Source organism: Triturus cristatus, chromosome 4_1 (assembly GCF_964204655.1).
Source record: "Triturus cristatus chromosome 4_1, aTriCri1.1, whole genome shotgun sequence".
Lineage (NCBI taxonomy): Eukaryota > Metazoa > Chordata > Amphibia > Caudata > Salamandridae > Triturus > Triturus cristatus.
The window spans coordinates 484,154,049-484,168,360 of record NC_140585.1 but is presented as its reverse complement, the minus strand read 5'-3'; the positions used below and the strand labels follow the sequence as shown (position 1 = coordinate 484,168,360).

General features: G+C 42.0%; 1 protein-coding gene across 17 annotated transcripts in view; it reads right to left on the bottom strand.

Annotated features, from left to right (window-relative positions):
* PLEKHA5 (pleckstrin homology domain containing A5) overlaps window positions 1-14,312 on the bottom strand; it is a 1,155,627-nt gene that overhangs the window by 238,846 nt on the left and 902,469 nt on the right. For 11 of the 17 annotated variants that reach the window (XM_085652691.1, XM_085652692.1, XM_085652698.1 and 8 more), the window contains one exon: window positions 13,201-13,254. The exons of the other annotated variants lie outside the window; for them this stretch is intronic. In XM_085652691.1, the coding sequence (XP_085508817.1) occupies window positions 13,201-13,254 (54 nt within the window). The remainder of the gene's footprint in view (window positions 1-13,200; window positions 13,255-14,312) is intronic. 17 annotated transcript variants of the gene reach the window in all.

The window sequence follows — 14,312 nt, the reverse complement described above, 5'->3', positions numbered from 1 at the left end:
CAAGTCCAAGTGCCTGGGTTCTGGTGTATCTGGCTTACAATCTTATGAAGGCGAGTGATGGCTTTATATACAGATGGCGAATTTTCTGGTATGAATACGCAACAGCTTGATCCGATGACCCTACAAGCTCCGCCCCTATCAGCCAGGATGACGTCAAGGACAAGACGATTTTGAAGCACAACAATCCGCATAGCAGACTGCTCTTCCGTTAAATTGCCTAAGGCGGAAATAGTCTCATTCACTACTGCTTCAAGGGTTCTAGTTAATCTACGTATCAGCTTACTATTAGTAACAGTACCTATATAGGGAAAGATGCCTTTATTAAAATCTACATACTTATCCCATGCCGTCTCAGTGTAATCGACAATGGGGAGATCTCTCCGTTCTCTGTTGTGTACTAAATGAATATTTCTGTAATAATCAGGAGGAGCTAGGAAAACAGGTGGCAAAAGGAATGCTATGTAGCAGGTACCATCCCAATCTAGAGGTAGACGCATATATGCAGTCTGACCACATATAAAGTAGGAGTGGCGAGAAGCTCTGAATGAAGATTTTCCTTGATCACTGAATTCTACTATAGTAGTGCATTTACTATGGCCCATATGTATGGAACCAACCTTTCTTACACACAATTCACCTTTTGCTGGGAATACTGACATGGTGGGTAAGACTAGCTCAACTTCGGATACGACATTTAGAATCATGAGATTAGGTGTAAAATTACCTAATCCATACACTTCATTTTCTAGATCAGTTCCTGTTCTTTTGGGGCGACCCTCCTTGTCAGGGTAGCAGACTTTGAGTAAAACTAGGTTCAGGTTTCCCCATATCCAATGATCTTGGTAAACTGCTGTGTCTGAGTCTATGGAATTGATTAAACTGAACCATGCTCCACAGGAGCCATTATGTGTAAATGGATGTGGAAAGAAAGGCAGGACTCCTTCATAATTCTGATAGGGAGGGAGTCGGCCACACACCCAACAATTGGTGGCATTACTAGTCTGATGGGAATGATGTAACATACTAATGAAAGTGTTATTGCGCAGCGCAAGTCTATAAGACAATTCATGCGGAGGTAAGTCACTAAAAGAATGTTCTGCAATAACATTGTGAACATTTCTGGCAATAGGGTAATATATGTGCAACAACATACTGGTAATAATTATTAAAAGACTTAGGGAAAACAAAATTAATAAGGTCCCTATACAATGGCTACGCAGTGATTTACAATACGCCTGTCGTTTCATCATTTTTCGTGATTGTTCATGATTCAGGTCTAGAGGATACATGTCAGAGACAGATTCAACCGCTTCACCTAGGGGAGGACTTAAACAATCAAACCGTCTGACGTCCTAGGCCTTAACTTAACTTTGTAAAGTTCGCTTTCAGTTTTTTCCACCAAAGGAAGTTTTGAATCAGTCTGTGAGGGAGTGCAGGGCACAGTGTCTATATCCGAGGATGGTCCACGAAATTTCTTGATGTGGCTTGAATGAATCCAGCCCTTGCGGCCCTCGATCTTCACGGCTGTTCTTGTGGTCAACAGGACCAACTTGGGTGCTTTCCACCTGGGCTCCAGCTGAGTCTTTCGGTCGAAATTCCTCACAAAGACAAGATTACCCGGAACAACGTCATGGGGTTTCACCTCAGTGTTGTCGGGAAAAGCTGCAGCTACCTGTGAACGAGAAGATTGTAGTGCAGACATCAAGGAAGCCAAGTAATCTGTCAGCATATTACAGTCAATATCAGTTATTTTGCGTGGTACGGGCGTCCCCCACATATTTGGTGGTCTACCGAAGATCACCTCATACGGGGATAGCCCTGTTCGTGAATGTGCTACCATTCTCATGTAAAAGAGTGCAACTGGTAACGCTACTACCCAGTCGACACCTTTCTCTCTGCATATTTTGGACATTCTAATTTTCAGTATCTGGTTATGTCTTTCTACGAGACCTGCTGCCTCGGGGTGTCGGACACAGTGGAATTTCCACTGATAACCTAACAGAAGTGAAACGTGTTTCATTAATTCGGATGAGAACGGCTGGCCGTTATCTGAGTAGACAGCACGTGGTAAACCGTACCGTGGGAAGAATTCTCGAACTAACTGTTTGGCAGTAGTCGGGGCAGTGTAATCTGAAACCGGGTATGCCTCCGTCCAACGGGACAGAGCGCAAACAACTACGAGAACATATTTGAATCCTCTGCATCGTTCCATCTGGATATAATCCATCTGGAGTACTTCAAAAGGATGATTAGGAGTATGAAATCCACCCTGTTCTACGGGAACGCTTTTTCCTGGGTTGAACTGACAACAGATCATACAGGTACGAACCTTTTGTTTTGCTGCTGCTCGTAAATGTTTATTGAACCAAATGTGTTGAATGCTGTCTAGCATAGCTTTTTCTCCTAGATGTGCTGGACTATGTATAGTGTTAATTATAACTTGGACCATTGAATCAGGAAGGAACCATACAGACTTTTCCTTCATCATCCATCCTTGGTCCGTTTGGATCCCTCCTAATTCAGTCCATTTCTTTATTTCGTCTGGTGTAGCATGTGTCTGTATGTCAATTACGTCAAGAGTAGGATCTTTAACTGTCATACAACGTGTCGGTGTCGGGACTATTGTCTTTGTCATGTCGGGGGTTTGAGTTTGAGCAGTCACTTTAGCTGTTCTGTCGGCTAGATCATTGCCTTGGGAAATGATATCAGTAACCTTCGTATGAGCCTTACATTTCATAATTGATATTTCAGTGGGTAGATGTATTGCATCTAATAATGCATGAATGAGGGGTCCGTGCTGAATGTGGGCACCGTGGGAAGTTAAATAACCTCTCTCTCGCCACAGCACGCCGAAGTCGTGTACAACTCCGAATGCATAACGTGAGTCAGTGTATATGTTGACTTTTTTATTCATGGCTTGAATACAGGCTTGTGTCAGAGCGATAAGTTCTGCGGCTTGAGCTGACAAAGTGTTTATGCGATTAGTTTCAATGACTTCAGTATCTGTTGTGACTGCGTAAGCGGCTACTAACTCTCCTGTACTTGTTCTCATGCATGAACCATCTACATACAAGGTCAGGTCTGGATCTGGCAATGGGACATCGGTTAAGTCTTGTCTGGGTTTTGTTGTTATTGTAATAACTTCAATACAGTCATGGGCTAGTGGGTCTGTTCCGATTACAGGTAAAAGTGTGGCAGGATTCAAGGTGTTACAGCGTCTGATTTCTATATGTGGCTGAAACAATGTAAGTTCATACCCTGTAAGTCGTGCTATGGTCAAGTGTTGTGTTTGTGTTCTATTTACAAGAACCTCTACTGCGTGTGGTACTTGAACTGTCAATGGATGTCCTAACACTATGGCATCGCTTTGTCTGATTGCTAAAGCTGTCGCTGCTACTGATTTCAGGCACGCAGGCAAAGCCTGAGCTACGGGATCTAATGTACTAGAGAAATAAGCACATGGTTTGTGTGCTCCTGCTTGATCCTGTGTGAGTACTGACAAAGCAGTACCTTCGCGTTCTGTAACAAAGAGTGTAAACTGTTTTCTGTAACATGGCGTTGCTAAAACGGGTGCTTGACATAAAGCTTTCTTTAGGCTTTCAAAAGCTTGTGTGTGTTCCTGAGTCCAAGGGAGAACAGTCGATGTGGCTGCCTCCTGTGTGGTTAACTGAATGAGTGGTTTTGCTAGAAATGCATACTGAGGGATCCACTGCCTACAATATGAAGTGAGGCCTATGAAAGCCCGTACTTCCTTTTGTGTCTTGGGTATTGGCATGTTAGCTATTAACTGAATGCGGTCGGGTGTAAGCTGCCTTCCCTCCTTGGACAGCGAGTGACCAAGATAAATAACTCGCTGGACACAGAATTGCAGCTTAGAAGGGGACACCTTGTGCCCCTTTTCGGCTAGAAATTGTAAAACTGTCAGTGATGCTTTCTCACATTCGGGTTCGCTTCTAGCGGTGATCAGCAGATCATCGACATATTGAAGCAGGGCAGTGTTAACTGGCATGTGTATACTGTCAAGTTCTCGTTTCAGTGCTTGGCTATAGATGCTGGGGCTTTCTGTAAATCCTTGAGGTGCGCGGGAGAATTTAAAGCTACGCCCATTTAAACTAAATCCGAACAAATATTGGCTTTCCGGATCTATTGGGACACTGAAAAAGGCATTCTTGAGATCAATTACAGTAAAGAATGTTGCTTCGGAATCAATAGCTGTCAATAATGACGAGATATCTGGAACCACAGGAAATTGTGGCACAATGCATTTGTTTAACTCGCGCAGATCAATAACCAATCGGTATACTGGCGGAGCTGTAGGATCTGTTCGTTTAAGAATCGGAATTATTGGTGAATTACATACATTGGAGTCTGTTTCTACAACTACTCCTTGGGCAATAAGCTCTTCAATGATTTGTAGTAAAGCCACTACAGCATCTGGTGGTAACTTGTATTGTCGCATTCGTGGTAGCACCACTCCTGCCTTTAGTGTGTAATACTCATGCAACCAACATCAGTAGGGCCTTGTGCCCATAGATGTGTAGGTAAAGTCTGCAGTCGGGGATCCATGTCTCTAGATACATAGTGACCTTTAAAATCACGTAAAAACAACCTTACTCCTTCCGGAGAACAACATATTATGGCTCCTAGAGCTTTCAACGTTTTTATTCCTAACAGATTTTCTGGGCATGATTTAGTAAGCAATAAATCTGTAGTTCGGGTCAGAGGTCCTATCGTAAGTGGAAGAGGCTGTGACACTTCATTAACAATAGGTTTTCCTGAAAAACCAAGGGAAATATTCTGTGAGCCTGAGAGGGGTGCCCCTGGAACTTCACTACGTTTTATGGTCGTTCGACTTGCCCCTGTATCGAGTAGAAATTTTCTATCTTGGCCTAATAATTCACTATGTACATAAGGTCCTTCTTGGTCTACTGGGATTTCAATAAGGGGTAAGTCAACTTCCCTCTCTAGGCTTGTTCATGCGTAACGCTGATACTCGGGATATTCATACTGTGCGGTCTGATACATTTGTCGTGTTGTTGTCTGTGTGGCAGCAGCAGGCAACGGTGGTGCAGCTGGCACAAACTGTATTGGCTGTTGTGCGGCTGGCATGGCCTGGGCATGCTGCGTAGCTCCTTGTTCATTCTGATCTTGTCTAAGTGGCCGTGATCTTTCTTGTGTTTTACCTATGGCGATATTATGTTTTAAAACTGGACAATCGTGTACGTAATGACCTGGCTTTTTACAATAATTGCATGTCCCTTTTACAGGTCCTGCTGAATCGGAATGTGTCATACCCTTTTTATGTCCTTCAGCTGGAACTGTCTGGGAAACTAGCATTTTCATTTTCGTGTCTTTCATGCGTCTGTGTTCATGTTCTTGTTCCTCTTTAATTCTATTGTGGTGGTACTGTAACATTTGTAACATTTGTGTTGGAGTGTTACCTTGCCAGGTACTCTCGAATTTTAATACTCTATTCTTTACTGGGGGCAGGGCATTTTCCACTAATTTTGTTACAAACAGATGCGGGTATGATTCGCTACTTGCTTTTATGCCACTATTTATACCAAAACATTTCTCGAATCGGGCATAGTAATCGCTAGTGTCTTCATCTTGCTTCTGTTTACAGGCTGAAATTGTACCCCAATCTTCCTTTTTCGTAGTTAATAAACGTGGCAGTACCTGTACTAGTAGACCTGGTAGTGCTTTAGTTTTGTCCCCAAGCCCCGAACCTGGACCTCGGGCCCTTTCTTCTGCTTCTAGTGCTGACCATTCTATCTTTTGATCACCTACCTCCCACTCTTTTTCCTTGAGTTTCTCATAAATGCCAGCAGGCATCAACACCTTTAATATTGTCATAACGTCGGGGTAGGTATACTCTCCCATGAGTAACATGTCTTTGATTTCTCGGTGAAAACCCGCTGGGTCTTTGTCATGACTGGGTACTACTTTCTTCATTTCCAACAATTCTATTTTCGATATAGGCGTATATACAAATACACGTTTAAACTCATTGTCCTCGCCTTTTATTGGGTGTACTTCTCGTAAGGGATTCTGTCTATCCAGGTGATACGTCGTTCTTTCCTTGACAGGCAATGAGACATGCTCTGAGCATACAAAAAGAATATACTGCTTTCTAGATACTAGAATTTCTTTAATTAATTTGGTACCTGGACCTCTCCATTTCTTCATAAGCAATTCAGTCAATATGTCAGGTAAGGGACCAGGGTCCGAATGCTGACTCTGATATAGTATAATGAGTTGTTGAATCATATAAATCCCAGCTAACCTCTGCTCATCTGGGGTGAGATTCAAAAATGTGCGTACTACTGTCTCATCACTATATTTTCCGGGACTGTCCACCCAGTGGACAGCTGCCCTTGCTAAATCTTGTTCATCCATAGAATCGAGAAAATGATAACCCCTTCGTTCTCGGAGTAGTTTGTCGGCGGTTTGGAACGAATGTTCGTTAGACCTTATATTAATTATAGGTATTTGAAAATTCCTGTTATTATCTGGACATATCGGATGTATTGAGTCAGTATGATATCTAGTCTGATTCCTATTACAAGATCTTCCTCTACCTACATAGGCTATGGTGTCCGACTGTCCTGTGGGCAGTCCTGACCCTTCTTCCTCGTTTTGTTCGAACTCGTCTACCTCTAATCGCTCTTCGTGTAGGCGTTCTATTTCTTTACGGATCTTTCGGCACATGGCTATTATACAGTTTTGTTTATCATGTCTCCCTTCCGATATATTCTGGCTCCATCTTGTAAGAATTTTCATTGCTTCCGGGTCTACCCCCGGTCGGTCTTGATTTCTGATCACACAGTTTATGAGGAAACGTAACAGTTCCCCCTGTATCTCTACTTTCTGGTATTCCATGGCTCTGTAAATACATTCTGGATCTCGCCCCGTTTGGACAAAATGATATATATTATCTAGATGCGCAGTCATTCCTGGTAACTTCGCTAAATACACCGCGGCTCGTCTGATACGCAATGATGCTAGGGTCATTTCGTCCTCTTTTCCAGGCACCGGGTCATATCTACAATCTATAAGAAGTTCCTTAAGCGCACGGGTACTAAGGAGTTTGGGTGTACGTGAATGCGCTGACTCTTGAAAGGTAAGTTTATTTATTCTGGGTGGCGTAAAAAAGATATTGGTAGCTCCTCCCGCGGCCCCATCTGGGGCGTCGGGTGTAAAAGGATTCGTTGAACGTGACACAGCAACTACAGGTGTGGACACAGCCATAGAAGTACTTGTAGGAACAGATACAGGAACAGATGTGCTTGCCGGAACTTGTGACTCGATTTGTTGCTGCAGGGATACGGGTGCTGGATCTTGGTGTTGGACCTCCCTGGTATGCGGTCTACGTGGGGCGGAATTAGCATACTCGGGTGCTGCGTCATCTAAATATGAGGAAAGAAAAACATCTTCTGCGGTTCTAGGATGCCCCTTAGGATGTACCTTGATTGGGAATAATGGGGTTGGCAAGTCCTTTAGTATTTCTGGAGTAGCCTTAGGTAATCCTTCGGCCAGAAGGGGATACATACCATTCATAAGGGCATTTCTTTGTCTGTCTACTTGTTCTGATTTTACTCGGATACCTTCCTCAATTAATAGATTCTCTCGAACTTTATTGGAATTCTCTTTACTCTTCTCTTCCTGTCTACGTGCTTTTTCTGTTCGTCTATGTGATTCTTTACGCCATAATTCAACGGCGTCTTTCTGTGACTGTCTGACCTTCCTTTTCCATAACGCTTCCTCGACTTTCATGATGCACTCTGCATCCCAGGTCCCCGCTGTGGGCCACCTCTGACTTTCTGGTAATCCCTTGGTATAGTCTACCCATAAATCAAGAAATAATATAGCGTCTAAGCCATGTTTGTGATACATAAAGTGCCCTGGAGTGTCCCTAGGAGGAATAGGGACGGCTTCTTCGAGAACCCCTTTTCTGGTAGTGATCTGTCTTAATTTCGAAAAGAGCGGCATATTGAGAACTGACCTTATACTTGATTTTGACCTGATACTTGAATTTGAACAGACTTAATACAATAAACACGATAATGAACAGTCATTCATACCACGATATTCAGAACATACTTAAACACTTTAAACATTTAACATTAAACCTTTAACTGAAACAACAATGATGATCGTCTGCATAACTAATCACCAAGCTTAATTCTCGATAATAACTAGACAATAACTAGACACTTCGGAATACTTCGGAATACTTGATATACTGCTAAACAGTACAGATACACTGCTAAAACAGTGCAGACCGGATTTGTGTACCCAAACCCGTCTTGACCGGCACAACCTATGTGCACGTCAGAAATGCCTCCCCAGCAATGGTACTCACCGGGTAGCTTCGGAAACGGAAGGCCTCAGTAACTTGAACCGGACCGGACTCGACTCGACTCGTCGGACACTGGGCTTGACTTCGGACTGGTGGGTCTCTGTATACCTCGGATCTTGCTCTCTCAGCTAGGCTCTGGTCGGGATACTTCGCACTTCTCACCGCCTCGTCTGGGTGTTGATCGCAGTCTCAGTCGCCCCCGCTTGACCGGAGGGAGATACAGGAAATCCTGCTGGTACGCGTTATTGTCCGTCCAGCTGTGGCAGGAGACCGGGCCTGCAACGCACCGCCGGCGCGTGAGATGAGAAAGTGTCCCTGTTCGGGCGCCATCATGTGGTAAATAAAAATTCCTTTACCGGGACTGAATTTGATACAGAAACATTATAAAATAGCTCAGTAAAATGAGAGGCAGAATCCGTGATATTAGAGTTTCGGAATGGGCTTTATTCCAATAAGCGATTATAATCGGATGCCTCAAGTTCCATCACCACGGGGGTTCAGGAAGTGAAGTACATACTTTATTGACAAGAAGTAACTTTTATAGTCCAAACATTATAATGAAGTGAATACAGTAGGCGTAACAATTGATAAAGAAATTGACGTGTGGTCCGCGTAACCGAAAATGGGTGTAATAATGAGTAAAAAGGAACATGATTGGTTGTGATGTCATGTATAGGTGGATCTATAAGATAATACTTGGCATGGATGCGCGCGCAGCAGTATGACGTGTAATTGACGTGTAACTAGGGGGTGACGGGGACTTGACATTTAGCTCTACATGTGGAGACAAGAAGTCTGGGGGGTCAAGTCAACCTAATCCCAAATCATATCTAACATCCTATGTTTAAAGAACTATGTTATCCATAAAAGAAGGACTCTCGGACAGAATCTATTCTATACTGACTGTGCGTGCGTGTACAAGCGTCTAAGTGTCTACACTGAATGCGAGGGGGTAGGAATATTCCATGGTAACAGGGCTATGAATTACTTGCATGAAGACAGCGAGGCCGGGCCCTTTTGCTCGGTAGCTGGAAGAATGTTTACTTAAACTACTAGACAGGAATGCATCGGCTGAGGAGCAAAGTAGATAATTCGAAGGTGAAATACGGTTTCTTGGCAGGCAGGCAAAACTGGCCGAGGCAGGCACCGTTAGCCGCACAGGGAGTAGGACAAAGTTCATGGATACAGATGCGAGCTCAAGTTGAAGCTGTCAGAGGCAGAGAGCAGGGAAAGGCTTGAGGACAGAATCGGGCCTACTCGCCTGAACTGTAAAAATGGAGTAACTGAGCCATATAAAGTCGGTGGCCTTTCATACTTAGGAAGCGAATATCCAGCCCATTCATGGCGGATCTGACAGAGGACATGTTGACGGTGGACGCACATGTGTTTGCGTCATCAAAACTGGAACTGGAGGGAACATACATGTACTTGTGACATGCACATAGAACCGTTGGGGTCCAAGATAGGGGACATAACTGACCAGGAAAATCCACATTTCCACAGAAGTCTTGGAGTGAGACCAAGACTTGGCCCGGGAATGGCCTCACCATTTTAAGCGGGATCACGGTTTTGAGCTCAACTCTTTTTTGTTGTTCTTGGAGTTTAGCTACCCGCTCCTTAATCACCTACAAGTGCGTCTACGAGCGTTTGACCCATGCCTTTTCAGTCATGCCTGAAATCTAGGCACCATAGGTAAAGGTCATGTGTATCTCTGACCAACATCTGCTTCCTGCAGTCGTGGTACTGTTAAAGCCTGTGGTCTTGAGAGAAGATATTTTTCTTGGAACACTGCTGAAATTCTTGGTAATTTAGGTTATTATAACTAACAAAGTTGGGGAATGGCAAGAAAGGAACCAATGCCAGTGAGCAGGGTTTGCGCCTATATAAGGCTCTGCACCGTCACTTCTGAGGCAAAGCAAGGCCTACTGTTGCATGGGAGCAATTGCGGTTGAAAAATGTGGATCCAGTCTGGCACCAGGGCACAGATGAGGTATCTGCAGGTTAAAAGTATGTACCAGAAATCAACGAAAAGTAGCAGAGCACCTGTTCGATGAACACCAAAGGATAAAACACAACTGACAGGGCTGCACATATTTACAACAGGCATACTGTACCTGATTTAGCTTTATGTTTTAATGAAAAGCCAACAACAGTCACCCACCCAAAACCGGTCTGACAGTGACCGCTTACGCACCTGCCCTACCCTACAAGCCAGTCACAAAAATGATTTCCCACAACATTCCTATACTTTAAACAGTCCTATTTCTCACATCACTACCCTGACTAAAGAACCCCGACCATCACAGCATCGATATCATGACTATATTAGAACAACAATATTTATATACAATGAAGCCATTTTAAGTACAAAAATAACGCTTTTTTCGACTCCATGTTTTGCTTCAAAGGGGCTGGTGGCTATACATCAGGCGGATGTTCCCTTGCATTGCTAATTGCTATTTGGACAGGTTCTGAAACAATATGATTTATAAAGGTTTACTTCCTTGCAAGGCAGCAACGCTACATGCCTACAGTAAGCTCCAAAATGCATGAAATACAAATTATTTGAGCAATGGAGTAGGAGACCAGAACCCTGATGCTTTGTTAGGAGTTCATAACATGTTTTTGGGATTCACAAAGGGCTCCCTGTCTAGACCCATGTTTCATTTTAAGTTCTAGAGAGTCTAGTACCACACATCAGGCATGAACTCAGACTCTAATTTAAGTACATCACTACTGCTGTAACTGATTTACACTGCCCTCTCAGTAGGGCTAATCAAAAGCACTCTCCATCATCCACAAATCTCCACATCCCACCGCTGATATTTTACCTGACTTTCAATTTTCACTGGTTGTCAAATCTCTAATCTCAACTTGTAACAACCTTTTAATCCTCTACATGTTTAAATTCAAAATATTTGGCAAGAATACCACCATGTTTAACCTCTGTACTTGGATCCTACTTCTCAAGGAAGCAAAAAACATATCCCTTTAAGATCAGTTCTGACTAGTCTGGGGATGTATTACTCTGAAATACAGGAGTATTGTTTAAACTTTATTCTTAAACCAATTCTCCTTCCCTTAAGTGCCTCTGAAGTAGTATGAGTGCTGTACAACAAAACATCAAGTAGATAAATAAATAAGCCAGGTTAAGCTAGGTCCTTGGGGTGGGTTGGAACGGAAATAGCTCATTTTCACTGTCATTGAATGAACGTTTGCGTAAAATGTATGAACAATGGTATGAAATAATGTATGCATTTTAAAACCAATATGAAGCTGTATTTTTTTAATTCTTGGTATGCGTGGTTCAAATTCCTTAGATATTTTTCCACTGTGACTAAGGAAACGGACTAATTTTAAAGAAAGCAAATGTATTAATTTACATAAGTATGTTACTTATGTGGGGCACTGCATGCCTATTAAATGAGGCTGGGGATATTTAGATGTGGATTACCATTGGCATTATTACATTTAAAAAAAACTTGACAGAAAAAAATTAAAAGCATCACCAATATTTGGAGGAATACTAGGCAACCATTGCTCTCTGAGCAACATCCCTGGGTTTCCATATGGATCTGACGTGACTATCATGCCATACCGAGTAGATCATAAGGGGTGAAGCTCCCTATTGCATTTTCTAAGAAACAAAAGCCCAACCTATAAGAGAAGGTAGTACAGACTCGGTAACCGGGTTTCAAAAATATTGCCCCTCATCTCAAAATGTGATCACAATTTTAAGGTACTCAATTAAACACTACTGCCTACCTATACTCACTAGCTGTGAAAATCTTTTTAAGAGCTAATCTCTGGTGCTGGCATTCATGAAGAAACTCCAGTTTTCCTTTGGGGTATGAGCAGTTATTTTACAGACCTTCACCAGCCACATCGTTCATCCAGGACTCTAAAGATAGTTGTATTCCAAAGATGGAGGGAGGTTCCCCTAAAAAACGTTCTTTCCACTCTAGGAAATCCAGATGTGTGGCCAAAGTCGATTCAAGAACCTCATTAAAAAATCATAAAGCTACTGCAAGATCGCAACACAATGCATATAAACACATACATCCTAGATAAAAACTCTTGTTGATTATTTACAAATACATTTTCTGATTTACTGTCAGAAAAGTGACCACATTTCCTTGGCTAAGTAATCCTTCATTGACGTCCAACCAAAAACTGGAATTTAGTTCCACATCCCTCGCATGACTAATAAAATACTCTCTCTAGTTCGACTCTGAAGGTTCCTGGTGTCCTGTCACTCAAGGCAGTGCATCAGATAGTGCAGATTCTTGAAGAGAACCTCACCAGTTGGAAACAATTCCCAGCGAATGGAGTGAGGCGCACAGTCACAGAAATACTCTGCCTTGGCCAAAGCTACAGACTTCAATTTCGACTGTGCAGTTAGTGCTTCACTGTCATACGAACACGTTTTTATGGGTTTACAGTGCACAAAAGCCTCAAAATGTCAAACACTATGATGTAATCCCAACGCAATTGTTTAAACAAAGAATACATACACTTAGGTATTAGAGAACATGTTCCACGGCACTTCAAATTCTTGTTAGTTCCTATTAAGTCAACCTAAAATAAACATGTATACATTTAAGCATCGCCACAATTTCCACTGTTCTAAACGATAAACGTTACTCTGTGTGCTAAAGTTAGTAAACATAAAAAGCATTTTATTTCCACAACAAACTCAAAACCCTCTAAAATAGAGGTTCTCGTTCGCCTTACATTTCAAAGATAATTCTAAAATAAACATTTCCCGAATAGTATTGCACAAGTTGAATATGCAATAGATTAATAAAGCACACACGAGCAAACGCTGCAAATCCCACCTGATGATCCACATATATAAGACTCCTTTGAAGACGGCGTGAATGAATCTCATTCTGGTAGGCAGCAGGAGAGAAGAGAAAGAAGAAACAGCACAGAATCCATAAAAGAGTGGCAGATCAGAAAATCTGGAAAAGCCTTCTTAAGTCAAGTTTACATGATGCTTTTGTAAGGAGTGCAGGCACTGAGGTTTATCAACCATTATTAAAACAAAACCACAAACGGAATATTTTCAGACAGCCAAAATACAACAAATTGATTATGAAACTCAAGCTGCAGACCAATATTTTTGGCTAATTTCGGTAAGTAAATAAAAAAAAAAGTATTTTATGGAAAAAGCAAATGCAGATGAAACATTTGTAAATATTACAAACCACATATGAAACTAAAAACCCTTTGAGAAAGTTTCATTACTATATAATATTTCTATTTTTTTCTTTTTTACATTTCTATTTGCGATTCGTTTTGACTGAAGCCTTTGTGGATTATTCAAGAATAGTTTATTTGCTTAAATATTAAGTGCACAATTCTATTCGACTTGGAATTTATTATATTTTGTTTAAAAAAAAAAAAAAGCACATATTTTTGGCGAGGGTACATTAAAGTAATGCGACTTTATTTTTTTTATTTTTTTTATTCATGTAAAACTTCACGCTCCAGGCATCCCACAGTTATTTCACGAGAGAGAAAAAAAGCATACACCAAAGATGATGTTGCATTTCTTGTTGAGAGCAGATTAGGGGGGCAAAAGCGAGACATAGCTGCACGCATTATTATGAAAATTTCTTCAGCACAGATGGGCATTTTCAGGGCAGCACAGAATATTTCGCACAAAAATGCGGTCTCTATTATTTTTATAATGTATGGCAACCAAAGTAACTCCGCAAGCAGTCATTCACAAACTAGGGCCCATAAGAGACAGTGCCTCAGCCAGCCTCTGCAGCGGGAGAGAATATTGGTGTTTTAAGGAGCTAGTAATCTGTAATTCAGAAGGTGCTACATTTCCTTTTAATTCATGCATTTCAAAGTAGCAGATCCAGCTCACAAGGTCAATGCAAACGCTGAAATGTGCAAAAAGGCAGATGAGCTATCCTTAATGCAATGAGTTTCACTG